Raw genomic sequence first — 14,237 nt, 5'->3', positions numbered from 1 at the left:
TGCATATTCTTCATAGTGGAGGTCCTGTCCTGGGGGTGTGGTCTCCGCAGTCTCTCCCCTGCAGCTACATGGACATCTGGGTTCACTGTGAAGTAAAGATTTCACAAAACACTGATTTCACATGGAAAGACGTCAGTCTCTCTGAGCCCTCCGAGTCCCAAAGACATTAAAGCACTCACTTTTTCACAGTTGTTGCACTGTGATTGCCTCGGGATTCCCAAAGGCCTCCGTGTTCCCAGCAGTGGAAAGCAAGTACACCTCTGTTTTAATAGCTCCAAAAATACAGAAATTCACATGGCAGCTGATGACAGTGGCCATTTCACAGAGGAAAAAAGAGGACACACTAAGATTAAATTCCAAACAATGAGCATGAATTCAGCCACAGCAGATGAACTCGGCATTAAAATAGGCATGAATTAATATAAAAACCTGATTGAAAAGAAAGGTGCATATTCTCATTTGTCCAGGTAGGAGGCATCTCAGAGCTATTAAATTAGGTCAAGTGAATAGGACTTGGAAGACGTTTCGCTTATTATTCAAGTGGCTTCATCAGTTCAAACTGCAACTGAACGCCGATGAAGCCACTTGGATAAAAGAGGAAACATCGTCTATGTCGAGTCCTAATTGAACCCAGAATCAATGATTTCTGTTGAATTTGGATTCTAAGTTTGCAGTTTGTTTGCGTGAGTCAGAAAGAAAGTGCATCCAACCAGTTTGGCTCGATATAGAACAGGCCAAAAGCCCAGAGCGAAAGAGCAGACGAACCTCAGCCAAATTAAAGCATCCACACCTGCCACCGCCTGGACCGGCAACACAGACTGAAGAAAGACATTTGAGTTAATGGTACACAGGATGAAGGTGTGTGGGGGGGGGCGAGGTGAGCTCCCCAGGGAATTGCTGCAGTAGAACTCTGTCAATCAGACTGAGGTGGCTGTAAAATGGCGAGAGGAGCAAGGATTGTGGTGCGAATGGAGAAAAGAGATATTTTTTCTCCACCGTGGTTAAAATGTTAAAGTAATACATCTTGACAAGTCTTTGCAGCAGTGCTCTTCAAACCTGCTCCAGGAGAAGCACGTGTGCAGAAGCTTTGACGAATCATTCCCCCTCGAACACAATGCATCCAGAACCACCCAGAACCTCATGACAATGAGGTGTGCAGACGTCTCAAACAGCAGGCAGCAGCTCCTCAAGTCCACAGCCGGAGAACATTACTAATGTCGTCTGTGGTACAAGTAATGAAACGCTGTCATCTGGAGGAAATGAGGAAAACTATAAAACTGTAAAAGTGAAGTCAATCCTCCGTTGGAGGAAGAGTGAGTTTTATCTCAGTTCGGCTTTGAGGTTTTTATTTGATTAATTGCTTATTGCGACATTCAGACACTTTCATATGAATCCATTTTGTGAATGCTGATTTATTCATTGATTTTTTCCTGTTTTGAATTCTTTTGTGTTTATTTTTGTGTCTCTGTTTCAGCATCCTGAGTTAACACACTGCCAGCCCACCAGAGGGTAGAGGTCATATTCTTCATCAAGGGGAAGCTCCCTGTACCTGGTATCTACCTGGTAAATACCCCGCCCTGGGGTCACCCGCCAGAACCAGGTAACTGCCCCACCCTCCTCACCCTGCAGCCTGTAACCACTGAACAGCTAGAACTGATCATTTAACCAGAGACCTGACCAGACTAACAAGTTGTTGGTGCTCAGAAAAGCAGGAGAAATGATCATCGTAGGACTTTTTCAAGTGAACAGAGACAATATATTATAAGATTTATCCCATAGAACTATTGCAAAATATGGGAGTAAAAATGTTCCAAATGTACCGGTGTTAAACAGTTAGATTGAAGAAAACAAGAAGTTTGAAATAAAAGTGAAATTAAATTGAATAGTGAAGTTGAAGTGGTTTGTTTAAGCAGCTGAAATCTATCGGAAATGTTTATTCGACTTTATTATTGGATAATTTCCCACAAATGCCCCGAGTAGATTCACCCTCAGTGACTTGACTTTTCTTACACGTATTGATCGAATTGGAGTGAAGAATTGTTTGAAGAATAGTATTTCCAGAGGAGAAACCAAATATAAGCGAGGATTTAAAAAAAGAAAAATAGCCCAGTTTCAATAACATGGAGGAAAAAGGAAAATGAGAACTGATTTGGTTCAATATTGTGAATAATGGAATTTATTTGTGTCGTTTTGGGTGTTGCTATAACCGTGTTTAACCACGGGAGGGCGTCACCTCTCATTTTACCTTTCCTGAGGTGGATCTCGACGTTGACAAGCGTCTCGTGAAGGTGCAAGAATGAGGCTGCTCACAGGGAGGAGACGCCATCTTGTGGTCAACTAAGGTCGTTGCAATACCAAATGACACAAAAAGACAAATACATCCCATAACTCACATTATGGAACCAAATCCGTTCTCATTTTTCTTTTACCTCCATGTTTTTGACAATTGAATAGAATTTTTTATAATTATCCTTTTTATTTGATTTCTTCCTCAGGAAACAACATTCTTCTCACAATTCTTCCTCCCTTGTTGGGTCTTTGGTTATTAGTTCCATTCCCTTTGTCTCTGAAAATAGTGGCTCAGCTGTAAATATTTAAGTGCTGGCATGAATATCATTCAGCACTTTAATAAGAGCGGTTTCAGTGCTGTGGTTCGCCATAAATCCAGACTGAAAATCATAGAAGTATCAAAAGCATTAAGTTGTATAAAACTGCCTCTCCAGTAATCTTACCAAAAGCCAGGTTTGCAGTGACATTTCTATTTGGAAATACTTGGTGGTGCAAGATTTTATTTCAGGTCTCATCTTGACAACAGCAACAACATTATGGCAATCGTATCCATATGTAGTGATCCAAAAAAATTATAAAGTCTACTTCAGCAAGGAAGGGGACCCATGACTCCCAGGTGAGCGGCAAGAATTCTACCTTTGGACCAACAGAGGATGTTTATGAGTTCAGGATTATTATGAATTAAGAATTCTGTGACCACATCACTCAGTTTATGTCAGTGACACACAAAAAAAAAAAAAAAGACCCAAAAAATCCTGATGATGTTCTGCATTAGTTGTATTTTCAGTGGAATGAATCGGTTTAGTTCTGGTGTAAAGTCTATTATGACGAAACAACAAGCTTTTTCCAGTTGTCTCTTTCCAAATAGAAATGTAGACATGCTTTACTGTTTAGAACAAGTAATTATTCCCATTATGTCCCCGGCTAGCTCAGGTGGTGGAGTATGAGATTCACAATCTCAAGGTAGTGGGTTCATGTCCCACGCTGGGCGCCACCTTCCCGTGGGCTCACCACCTGCAGGAAAGGTTCTTAATCATTGCAATGTGATCTGGGTGACGGAGCTCAGACTGCCACCCAGAAATCTATAAGTGGGAGAAGATGGATGGATTATTTCTATTAGTTAATCTTCATTTTTATTTCCTTTTTCTGTTAGATGAATGAACTTTGGCTCAAGACTGTAAGTAAATTTGAAGAGTGGTGCAACCCGAACTTCTCCACTTCTGAACATTGTATTTTGTCAAAAAGTTAATTTACAAAAAGCTGGTTATTGGCTTCAGCTTATTATATTGTGAAGTCATATACCTCACTCTGGCCTCAAAACCAATTTGAAGAACATTAACAACAATCACAGATTGAACCTTTTTGTACTCCTACTTAATGTACCATGTCTGTATTGCTTTAAACGCGCCAAACACAGATTTATTCCTATGAATCTCGCAAGTTTCCACAATTACCGCATTTGAAACGATTGCCTATTAGAAGTTTTACTTTGAATGAGCTAACAGGAACTGTTGTGCCGTTGCTAATTTCTTAACTTTACTCTTGGTTGTCGTTTCCCCTTGTGGCCACCAGAGGGCGACTCGTCAATATTACAAGGCCGTGACAGAGAAGGTGAGAGCAGCGTGTTAAATGGTGGAGATTTGAGTTAATGAGCTTCGATAAACGATTGAAAGTTTATTACAAATGTTTGATGGACCATGTACATGAACCAGACTGTACACTAGTTCACCCAGTGTCTCCATAAATGATCAAGAATGGTTCCTGATTGTTGCCTCGGTATGAAGACGGCTCCTCATCAAGGCTCGTTTTTCGCCCTCTGGTGGACACATGTAGGAATTACAGCAGTCCAATCGACAGGACTTCTTCCTGCTGGGAACAGGTGAGTCTGTGAACGAAAACAGCTTGAACTATTTTATAAAAGCCCCCAGCTCAGTTGATAGAGCATAAGCCTAACAATCTCAAGGTTGTGGGTTCATGTCCCATGCCAGGCACCACCTTCCTGGGGGCTCACCACCCAGGAAGGGTTCTTAATTGGTGCAATGTGATCTGAGTGACAGTGCTCAGACTGCCACCCCCGCGACCCAGAAACAGATAAGCGGGAGAAAATGGATGATATTTCTCAAATGCAATTTTAATTTGATTTTGATTTCCTCAATTTAAAAAAAGAGAATAATTAGGATTTTGCAGTAATTATGAATGAGGCGAGATTATTGGACCATAAAAATATTATCATAAAATAATGAATGCCATATCTATTTTTTTGTCAAATATTACCAAAAAAATTCAGTTAAATTGTATTTCTGAAACGTCAAATACAACACAGTTATTTCAAGGCACTTTTACAGAAATAAACAACAACATTTGTACATGAGCAAGTAGTAGAGAGGGTGGATAAGAAATACTCCCTTTTAACAGGAGGAAACATTTGCATTGTGTTAAAATACAAACGAGAAGTGATTTGGTTCAATAATGTGACTCATGTTTTTTGGGTCATTTGGTATTGCTATGACCTTGTTTGACCACATGAGGGCGTCTCCGCCCAGTGAGCAGCGACACGAAACTCAGGAAGGGAGCAAGAATGAAGCTGCTCACTGGGCGGAGACGCCCTCCTGTGGTCAAACGAGGTCATAGCATAGTTATACTAAGTGTCAAAGACAAAGAAAGTTAGATAAATTCCATACGTCACAATAATGACCCAAATCACTTCTCATTTTTATTTTACCTCCATGTTATTGACACTTGAGTTAAAATAGACATTTTTGAAATCATCCCTTTATTAGTGTGATTAAATATAAATCTTTTCTTTTCCCCATAATTTATTACAGTCACACAGATATTCTCACTTCATTCTGTTTCAGGGATTTTTATAAAAAAAAAATTCCTGTTCTCTTCTAATTACATTTCAGTCTTTAAATTAAATTGTACGTTAATTTGAGCGAGTTTTATTCGGATCATTAATTCTTTTTTGATTTCACTTCATGTTCTCCTCTTCCTGCTCCTCCTTGACCGCTCTGTGTCTCCATGTCGTCTCACAATCAATTTCAGTTCTCTTATTAATCATCTGGTGACGTTGCGCTGTTGAACAACACTGTCTCTTATTGTGAAGGTCCTCAGAGAGTGGTGGAGGGACCCCCGGAGCTGGGCCGGGCCGGGCGGAGCGTCCAAAAAACCCCCAGAGGGGGGCGGAGCTCGGCGGCGGTCTCAGCGCAGCGTTTTGTGCCACAGGTCGAAGCAGGGCACGGCGTGCAGCCGCACGAACTTGTTGCCGCTGCCCGAACATTCCAGGCAGCCGTACACCGTCTCCCGCCGCTGGTTGCCCATCCCACACAGTGCGCACGGACCCTTACGCACGTTGTGCTTGAGCAGGTTGACGCGCGTGTGCGCGCTCTCCCTCAGGTACGCCGTGGACACGTCTGTCATGCTCGCCGCCTTCTCCAGGTAGTCTGTCACCACGTCGTCCATGTAGCTCTCGGAGTGCGTCAGCTCCTCAAGTGTCGGCTCTGGTCACACAAAACAACGGTCAGAGACTCTGGCTCCGCCTCCTACAGGCCTCCGCCCTCCGGAGGAGCTCCTCCCACCGACCTGATCTGAAGGGGTTCCCGTAGATGATGCCAGACAGGAAGCGGCGCAGGCGCCCCATGGAGAACTGCCCCAGGAATCCGCCCAACTGCTCGCCGATCTGCTCGCGCTCGAAGCCGCCCTGAGAGCCCGGCGCCACGCAGATTTCTGAGGAAGATGAGAGGAAGACGACATCACAATCAGAGGTTTTTGATTCAATATTTCCCGTGTGTGTGTGTGTGTGTATGTGTCTTACCCAGCGTTCCGTCCAGCCGTACAAACAGTGGACACACCGTGAAGGCGATGGTCGTGTGAGCCGGGATGACGACGGCTTTGTCTCGTCCTCCAACGCTTCTGCTGTCGTCCATCTGGAACTGAAGCAGGAAGGCGTGTGTGTTCTGAAGGTGTGTGTGTGTGTGTGTGTGTGTGTGTGTGTGTGTGTGTGTGTGTGTGTGTGTGTGTGTGTGTGTGTGTGTGTGTGTTAAAGCAGGAGGTTGGTGCAGGAGGGTGGTGCATGTTACCCTCATGGTGGTCCCTCTCATGCCGGCGTGCACCGTCAGCGAGCACTGGCGCGTGGTCCGGATGCTCTCCACCACCACACACAGGACGCTGCGGCCGCTCTCCTTCGACTGGCGCACCAGACAATGGTCCAACTCCACCTTCCTACACACACACGCACGCACGCACACACACACACACACACACATGGCGTAACTTCCTAAAAAGAAACACTGTTCTGCTGCCGCTTGGCATGCTGGGATACCTGGTGCCGAGCTCACGCAGCAGCGCGGGAACCTCCAGCTCATGTTTGGTGACGATGCCGAACGAAGCTTTAACGGCGACCTGGTGGGAGCCGCTGACGTTGAAGCCCACGTCGCTGATGAGCTGGTTGCCCGAGCGGCCGCCCAGCGCCACGTCCGACTGGTCCTCGTAGTTCAGCAGCTGATAGGACGACACGCCTGCAGGGGGCGGGGCATCCGTCAGTACCGACCCTCTCACAGGTGATCAATGACGCTACGAAAAGCAACGTTTATGGCGTTTTGCTACCAGCATCATCCTCACCTCCACCAGGGGGTGGAGCTGAATCAACCGTTCCTATGGCAACAGAGGAGCAACCACAGGTAGTCTTACTTATTTGGGATCCACTGTACCTGCTGCGATCTCCTTGTCTCCCACCAGGATGTCTTTGAGGGAGAAGGCGGTGGAGGCGTAGCGGCTCTTCCTCCAGAAGCGCCTCCTCCTCTTCCTGAAGCTCACCAGGCTGAGCGGCTGGTAGCGGTCCGCCTCGCTCAGGCTGGGGACGGGGATCAGACGGCCCGTATCGCCCACCTGCTTCACAAAGTTTTTCGTGGCGGCGGCGAACATGTCGGAGCGCCTCTGCACGGGGAACTGTCCCGGCCCGGCGGCGGCAGCTCGTCAATAATGCAGCCGCTGCGTAACTCGATGCCAGAACACCTCCGTGCTCACCTGATCCTCCTCCTCCGACGCCATCATGTGACCAACACAACAGGTCAGCGCCGCACGCTGAAGAGAGTGAGAAACCAAGTACTGACACATGATGAAATTATACAACATGCATGAACTTCTTCCACTGATCATTTCAAGAACATTAACCCAGACGACTCAAGTGTCCTGTGACCTCGCAGCTCACGCTGGAAGCTCTCGGCCTGTCGTTCAGCTCTCCACTGATCAAATCGTTCTGTAGACTCTTTATTTACAAGCTGCCAATGAATGTGAAGCATGAAAGTCTCTGATTAAGCACAAGTGTGTGTGTGGTTGTAAAGCTCACACAGTGAGAATGAAAGTGGATGTTTCAAATCTTAGATGAGGAGACCTTTGATAGTAAACATCGGACATAAAGACTTAAATACACCAGGATAAACAGGTTGAGGGTCAAAGGTACTTGTTGGTGTACAGCTTTAGTCTGCTACCCTCACTTTGGAAGATACAGACAGATGAGGGTTCAATTCCTCCTGTTCACATATTATATTATTTAATCATACTCATTTTCCAATATCCAATATTGAAGAAGGTGTAGAATTAAATAATTTAACTTACACTGCATCTGAGGGTCGCACTTCTACCTCGTTTACATCGTCATTTGAGAAGTTTTTCTCTGAAGGACCAAACAGGAAGTGTTACGCTGATGCTAAACTTTCTGATTTAACTTGTTGTGGTTTCCACTTGTGACCACCAGAGGGCGAAAGTCCACTCATCAGAGCTGTTTCGAACTGGAATAATTATATTATTTTTCAGCCTGCTTTTTATTTCTTCTCCATTTTCACTTCATTTTTACGCAATTATCTGACCTGTCTACTCCGTACAATAAAAAAAACACTGGTTATTCATTTAGACTTGTTTTGTTGTTTTTCATTGTCCAGAAAAGCAACGCTCTCATAAATCGCACCGTGATTGGATGAGAAATATAAACATATACCATTCTGATATCTTATTGGTTGGTACGATCCGTCACCCCTGACCATGAATGACGTCGAGCCAGCCAATCCCGTGCATTATCCAAATGAGCCACATGTGCGCCGAAGGACGCGAAGTGGAGAAGTGGAGTCAAAGTGGCCACCAAGCTAAGAGTGAATCCCCGGCACACGTTGTGTTTACATCCAGGAAGGTGTCACTCTGAGAGGAGGGTGCTGGAGCAGCGGGCAGTGGACCCGAACGCGACCGCAGCTGAGGATCCAGTGAAGAGCAGCACGTGCTGAGATGACGTTAGCCGCTGGATAGATAGATAGATAGATCGATCGATCGATCGATCGATGGATGAATGGTGCTTTTTTTCAATCTGAGATATTTCCTGTTTGCATGGTCAGGCAAAAGTTCTCTGTGTCTTCAATGATTTATCTGTTTTATGTATTTGCTGTTGATGGATGGTTAATTTTTCATTTGCACCGATTACTTGTCGATAGGCTCTACCTGACATTTATTCAGTCGATTGGTGCATTAGATTGGTGCCAGTTATTGTGTCTGCGTTGTGTTCTAGAATATCGTGCATCAGTTGCGCATTGAGTTGTTGGAGTTTTACCAAACGGTGGGTGTGAATGGAACAGGGAGCAGTGGGTGTATCACTTCATGTCCAGGATCAAATGAAGTTAGAATCAGTGACAGATGAGGTGTGACTGTGATTTGTACTCCACAAGACAGGGGAGACCCAAAATATCAAATGTTTTGCCGGGTCTGATGTGTGTGCTAAGTTTAGTAACTTTTCTAGTTCGGCCCTGGCATGTGTTGAATATAGAAAAACAAACTTTAAATACTTTCATATATTGATAAATACATGTATAGAATAAATTAAAAACTAATGTGTAGGTGCATCAGTGAATACAAAATATCCTTAATACCAAAATGTTGTAATTCTTTCCTTTATTTTAGAAGTACTGGAAGTACATTTTAGCCATTATTTATCTTGGTAATCTTTAAAACACACATAACCGCAATTTGAACTCTATGATCGGTTCTTTGCATTTTAACTTTTTCTTGTGGTTTCATCCATTTTTTTCAATTTTTAACCTTTTAAGTAATTGTAGTTCTTTTCCTTCATAGCTGCTGTGACAGAGGAGGAAACTGGTTTCTGTATTCAATTTAAAAACGTAAGAACCAAATATAATGTAAATACTGTTTATTGTTATTGAAGATACTTCTGAAAATAGATTGAGATTTTCTTTTTCATGCAGCTTCTTGTGGTGTTATGTTTGTAATGAGCCACCAGGGGGCGCCACATACTATCAGGATCTGTGATGAAGGACTGTAGAAATGATCCTGCTTGGAGAAACACGAAGGTAAAAACAAAACCTTTCATTGAGTCAGAGGGAGTGATGTTTATCTGTGAGGAGTCCAGTTTGTTCTGGAAGTCTCTGAATGTGTTGTTGATTTTCTTCAGGGTCATGAGTAGGCCTGGGCGATAAACCCAAAATTTACTAATACCAAAATTTACGAAAATTACCGACGTCATTTTGCCCATTTCGGTATATTCGGAGTTCAAAAACCCTTGTGGCATCGCATACGCTGTGCAGCGTACGTTTGACATGCCTCGTTTACGATGACGTAGCGGGACGGTGCTTGCACGCTGAGACTTCAATTTCACCAGATCTGGTCAGAGCACATTCTAAGCTTCATACTGGGTCTTTAAATGGTGTTGATAGGCCAATTAAAACCAGATTTATGATGAAAACTAAACGTGATGTGTGTCAGCCGCACTCGGTGAGTGGTTGGAGCCGTTAAAAAACATTATTTTATTTATTTGTGAATGATTTATGATCAATCACAGTTTCTACGCATTCTAGATATGTAGATCTATATCTTCAATGTAGCTCTATGTAACGCAACGAAAGTGTTCCATGTTCACATGTTGCGGCGCAAACGTGATTTGTTTTTCGCTGCGTACTTTTCCTCCGCGGTGTAAAAGTCACTAACGTTCCATTTGAAGGCGATCGGAGGAGGCTAGTCTGGATTAACTGATGATAATCCCTGACATTTTGTATGTCGGGGAACCCAACCTTCTTCTTCCCCCACAGAGTTTTACAAGAAGCCCCTCACACCGGTGGCCAACCGGCCGCAGCCCAACGGCGACGCCCACGACATCGTAGTTTAGCGCCGCTTGAGGTTGACTCTCCATCAATCAAATTCTTTGCTTTGTGGCCCAAGTGGGCGGCCTGTGACCGGAGGACAGAGGTGGACCGGGGGGGGGGGGGGGGACAGAGCGGGACGTGAAGCGGACTCAAACCGTCTCCCGACCGTAAAGTGAGAGCGATGCTCTCTCTGTTACAAAGTGATGTAAATATAACCTGTACACGTCGCCATTAATGCCCATATTTCATATACAGTTTATTTTGTTTTGTTTATTGTGTACTATAGCCTATAACCCTATACCATCATTTCTGAACTATTTCCATCATCCTCCCAATTTTTAATATTTTCATCATTTTTGGTCTTACTATGGTTATAGTAAACACCACTGTCATTTGAGTGACCCATCAAGGGATTGATTCCTGGTCATTGTGCATCAGCTTTAATATTATGTTATACGTGAGTATAATACTGAACCAGTTCTGACATCAATGAGACAGAGCGATGCCTCAGATGGAAGCACGGCTCACAGAAGTTGCTGTCAAGGGTCCAAGTCCAGGTTGCATACCTGGAACAAGTCACTGCATTTAAAAGTTGGTGCAGAAATATTGTGCTTTGCTGTTCTCCACTCAAAGCATGAAAAGCTGTAATGAAGAGCAGCAGTTTGTGAGGATGTGTAGCTCACACAGTCAGGATGGAGCTTTGTGTTTGAGAGGTCACGGTTCAAGTCTTTGATGTGTCAAATTTTGATGGTGAAAACTAAAACCGAAGACTTAAATACTCCAGGAGAAGTGTTCTGTGTATCCAGGTGCTTGTGGCGCAGTGGTTTGGTCTGGGTTCCTCACTGCAGAGGACTCAGACAGGTTCGATTCCTCCAGTACCAAGACACTTCCCCAATGCAGGAAATGGAATGGTCGGTCACAGTGGATGGTTGGTCAGGGTCATCACCATCATCCCAATTTGTACAAATTTCACCATTTTTGACCTTGACATGTTGGACCAGAGAAGCCTTACCATCATTTCTGAGATGCTCCATCATCATCCCAGTTTTTCATATTTTAAAATTTTTTGGTAAGTCTATAGCCTTACCATTATTTCTGACCCAATTCCATCATCATCCCAATTTTACTTATTTTGACCATTTTTGGTAAGGCTGTAGCCCTACCATTATTTCTGAGCCAATTCTATCATCATCTCAACTTTTAATATTTTGACCATTTTTGGTAAGGCTATAGCCCTACTATAGCCCTACCATCATTTCTGACCCAATTCCATCATCATCCCAACTTTTCTTGTTTTGACCATTTTTGGTAAGGCTATAGCCCTACTATAGCCCTACCATCATTTCTGAGCCAATTCTATCATCATCTCAACTTTTCTTATTTTGACCATTTTTGGTAAGGCTATAGCCCTACCATAATTTCTGAGCCAATTCTATCATCATCTCAACTTTTCATATTTTGACCATTTTTGGTAAGGCTATAGCCCTACTATAGCCCTACCATCATTTCTGAGCCAATTCTATCATCATCTCAACTTTTCATATTTTGACCATTTTTGGTAAGGCTATAGCCCTACTATAGCCCTACCATTATTTCTGACCCAATTCTATCATCATCCCAATTTTTCATATTTTCACCATTTTTGGTAAGGATTACCATCACTCTGTCATTCTGCATTTAAAAGTTGGTGCAGAAATACTGTGCTTTGCTGTTCTCCACTCAAAGCATGAAAAGCTGTAATGAAGAGCAGCAGTGTGTGAGGATGTGTAGCTCGCACAGTCTGGATGGGGCTTTGTGTTTGAGAGGTCACGGTTCAAGTCTTTGATGTGCCAAATTTTGATGGTCAAAACTAAAATCAAAGACTTAAATACGCCAGGAGAAGTGTTCTGTGTATCCAGGTGCTTGTGGCGCAGTGGTTTGGTCTGGGTTCCTCACTGTGGAGGACTCAGACAGACAGAGGTTCGAATCCTCCAGTACCAGGACACTTCCCCAAGTGGGGGGTGTTAGATAGCAAGGTGTTCAAGTCTTTGATGGGCCAAATTTTGATGGTCAAAACTAAAATCGAAGACTTAAATACGCCAGGAGAAGTGTTCTGTGTATCCAGGTGCTCGTGGCGTAGCGGTTTGGTCTGGGTTCCTCGCTTCGGAGGGCTCAGACAGGCGGAGGTTCAAATCCTCCAGTACCAGGACACTTCCCCAAGTGGAGGGTGTTGGATAGCAGGAATTGGAATGGTTGGGCAGGCTCGGATGGTCGGTCAGATTGGTCAGAGTGGATGGGTTGGGAGAGAGAGGGAGAGAGAGAGAGAGGGAGAGAGAGAGGGAGGATAAAAATGGCTGGCAAATGTTTTTATAAACACTTATTGTGTTTATAAAAAAAAAAAAAAACCTTTGTCATTTTTTCCCCCCTCCTACTTCCCACCCTTTTCCCTCCTCCTGTTTTGCCCACACACTCCCATTGGCTACTCAGACGATGCTCCCATTGGCTACTCAGACGATGCTCCCATTGGCTACTCAGACGACGCTCCCATTGGCTACTCAGACGACACTCCCATTGGCTACTCAGACGACGCTCCCATTGGCTACTCAGACAACGCTCCCATTGGCTTCCCGCATCTCTGAGTCTTCTGGTGATCAGGAACCACCGTGAGGAGGACTCGAACCGCCACCTGTCCACCAGCACCGAAGTGTGGATGACTGTCTTAAACCACTTGACCACCGTGTCTTCTTCTTTGCTCACTTCTCCTGGCGATTTTGTCTTTTATTTTCTACAGGTTGCACTTTGAAAATGATAAAGTTCGAACCATCAACCCTTCGCTTGATAGTCACACTCTTATCTCAAACAATAAAGAGACATAAGTTCTTCAAGTGGAATTGAACCCACGTCCTGCTGCATCAAAGAGCAGCGTCCTTCCTCACTGAGCTAAACAGGATGGTGTCGTCGGTCTCACCGATCTATGGATATAGAAACACATCAAATAGAACTTTTGGAATCAGGGTGCTCCCTGACCAGAACTTGAACCGCTGACACTTTATTACAATGAGAGCGTTGCTTCTCACTGAGCTAAACATCAGACAGGTGTCCCTCTGGACACTTCAGCCTTTGTCCTTAGTGGTTGAAGAAAAATGACCAGAGACCAACGACCTTGGTGTGGGAGACTGAGGTTCACCTCCTGTAATCCCGGGTCCTTAAAGCTAGGGTTAGGGTTAGGTTCAGTTACTGGTCTGAAGGAACTGGGTTGGCCCTGGTCTGGAAGACCAGGAACTAAATGTAGGAACTGAACAGGCCAGGAACTGAATCTAACCCGAACCCTACCTATAGGCTATGGCCTTACCATCATTTCTGACCCATTTCCATCTTCATCCCAATTTTTTACATTTTGGCCAATTATGGAGTTAGGAGATCGTGGTGGGTGGGTCCAGGTGAGGTAGGGTAGGGGAGTACAGGGAAAGAGAGGGAGGGAAAGAGAGGGAGGGGGGGAGGGAGGGGAAAAAGGGCTGGAAAATATGATTATTAACAACCCTTTTTTTGTGTTTTTAAAAAAATTACCATTGTCTTTTTTTTTTTGCCTCCCCTCTCCTCTAGTCCTACTCACCTACCCTTTCCTGTCCTGTCCTTTTACCCCACCCCATTGGCTTCCCACACGCACCCTTCGGCTTCCCACACACACCCTTCGGCTTCCCACATCTAGCCCTCTGAGTCTTCTGGTGATCAGGAACCACCGTGAGGAGGATTCAAACCACCGCCCGTCCACCAGCACCGAAGCGTGGATGACATTCTTAACCCACTTGACCACCGTGTCTTCTTCTTCTC

At 44.5% G+C, this 14,237-nt stretch overlaps 1 protein-coding gene across 1 annotated transcript; it reads right to left on the bottom strand.

The window, feature by feature from the left end:
- Window positions 1–5,490: 5,490 nt before the first annotated feature.
- pjvk (pejvakin) lies at window positions 5,491–7,212 on the bottom strand (the record flags this gene model as incomplete). The annotated part of the gene is made up of 6 exons (XM_080492592.1): window positions 5,491–5,789; window positions 5,872–6,015; window positions 6,104–6,221; window positions 6,369–6,510; window positions 6,611–6,806; window positions 6,999–7,212. 6 exons carry the CDS (start codon window positions 7,210–7,212, stop codon window positions 5,491–5,493), a joined length of 1,113 nt encoding a protein of 370 aa, XP_080348718.1.
- Between the last annotated feature and the right edge of the window lie 7,025 nt (window positions 7,213–14,237).

Source organism: Lipophrys pholis (assembly GCF_963383615.2).
Source record: "Lipophrys pholis genome assembly, chromosome: 23".
In the NCBI taxonomy this organism is placed as follows: Eukaryota; Metazoa; Chordata; class Actinopteri; order Blenniiformes; family Blenniidae; genus Lipophrys; species Lipophrys pholis.
The sequence above is the reverse complement of the archived record's forward strand: the minus strand, read 5'-3'. Positions and strand labels throughout refer to the sequence as shown.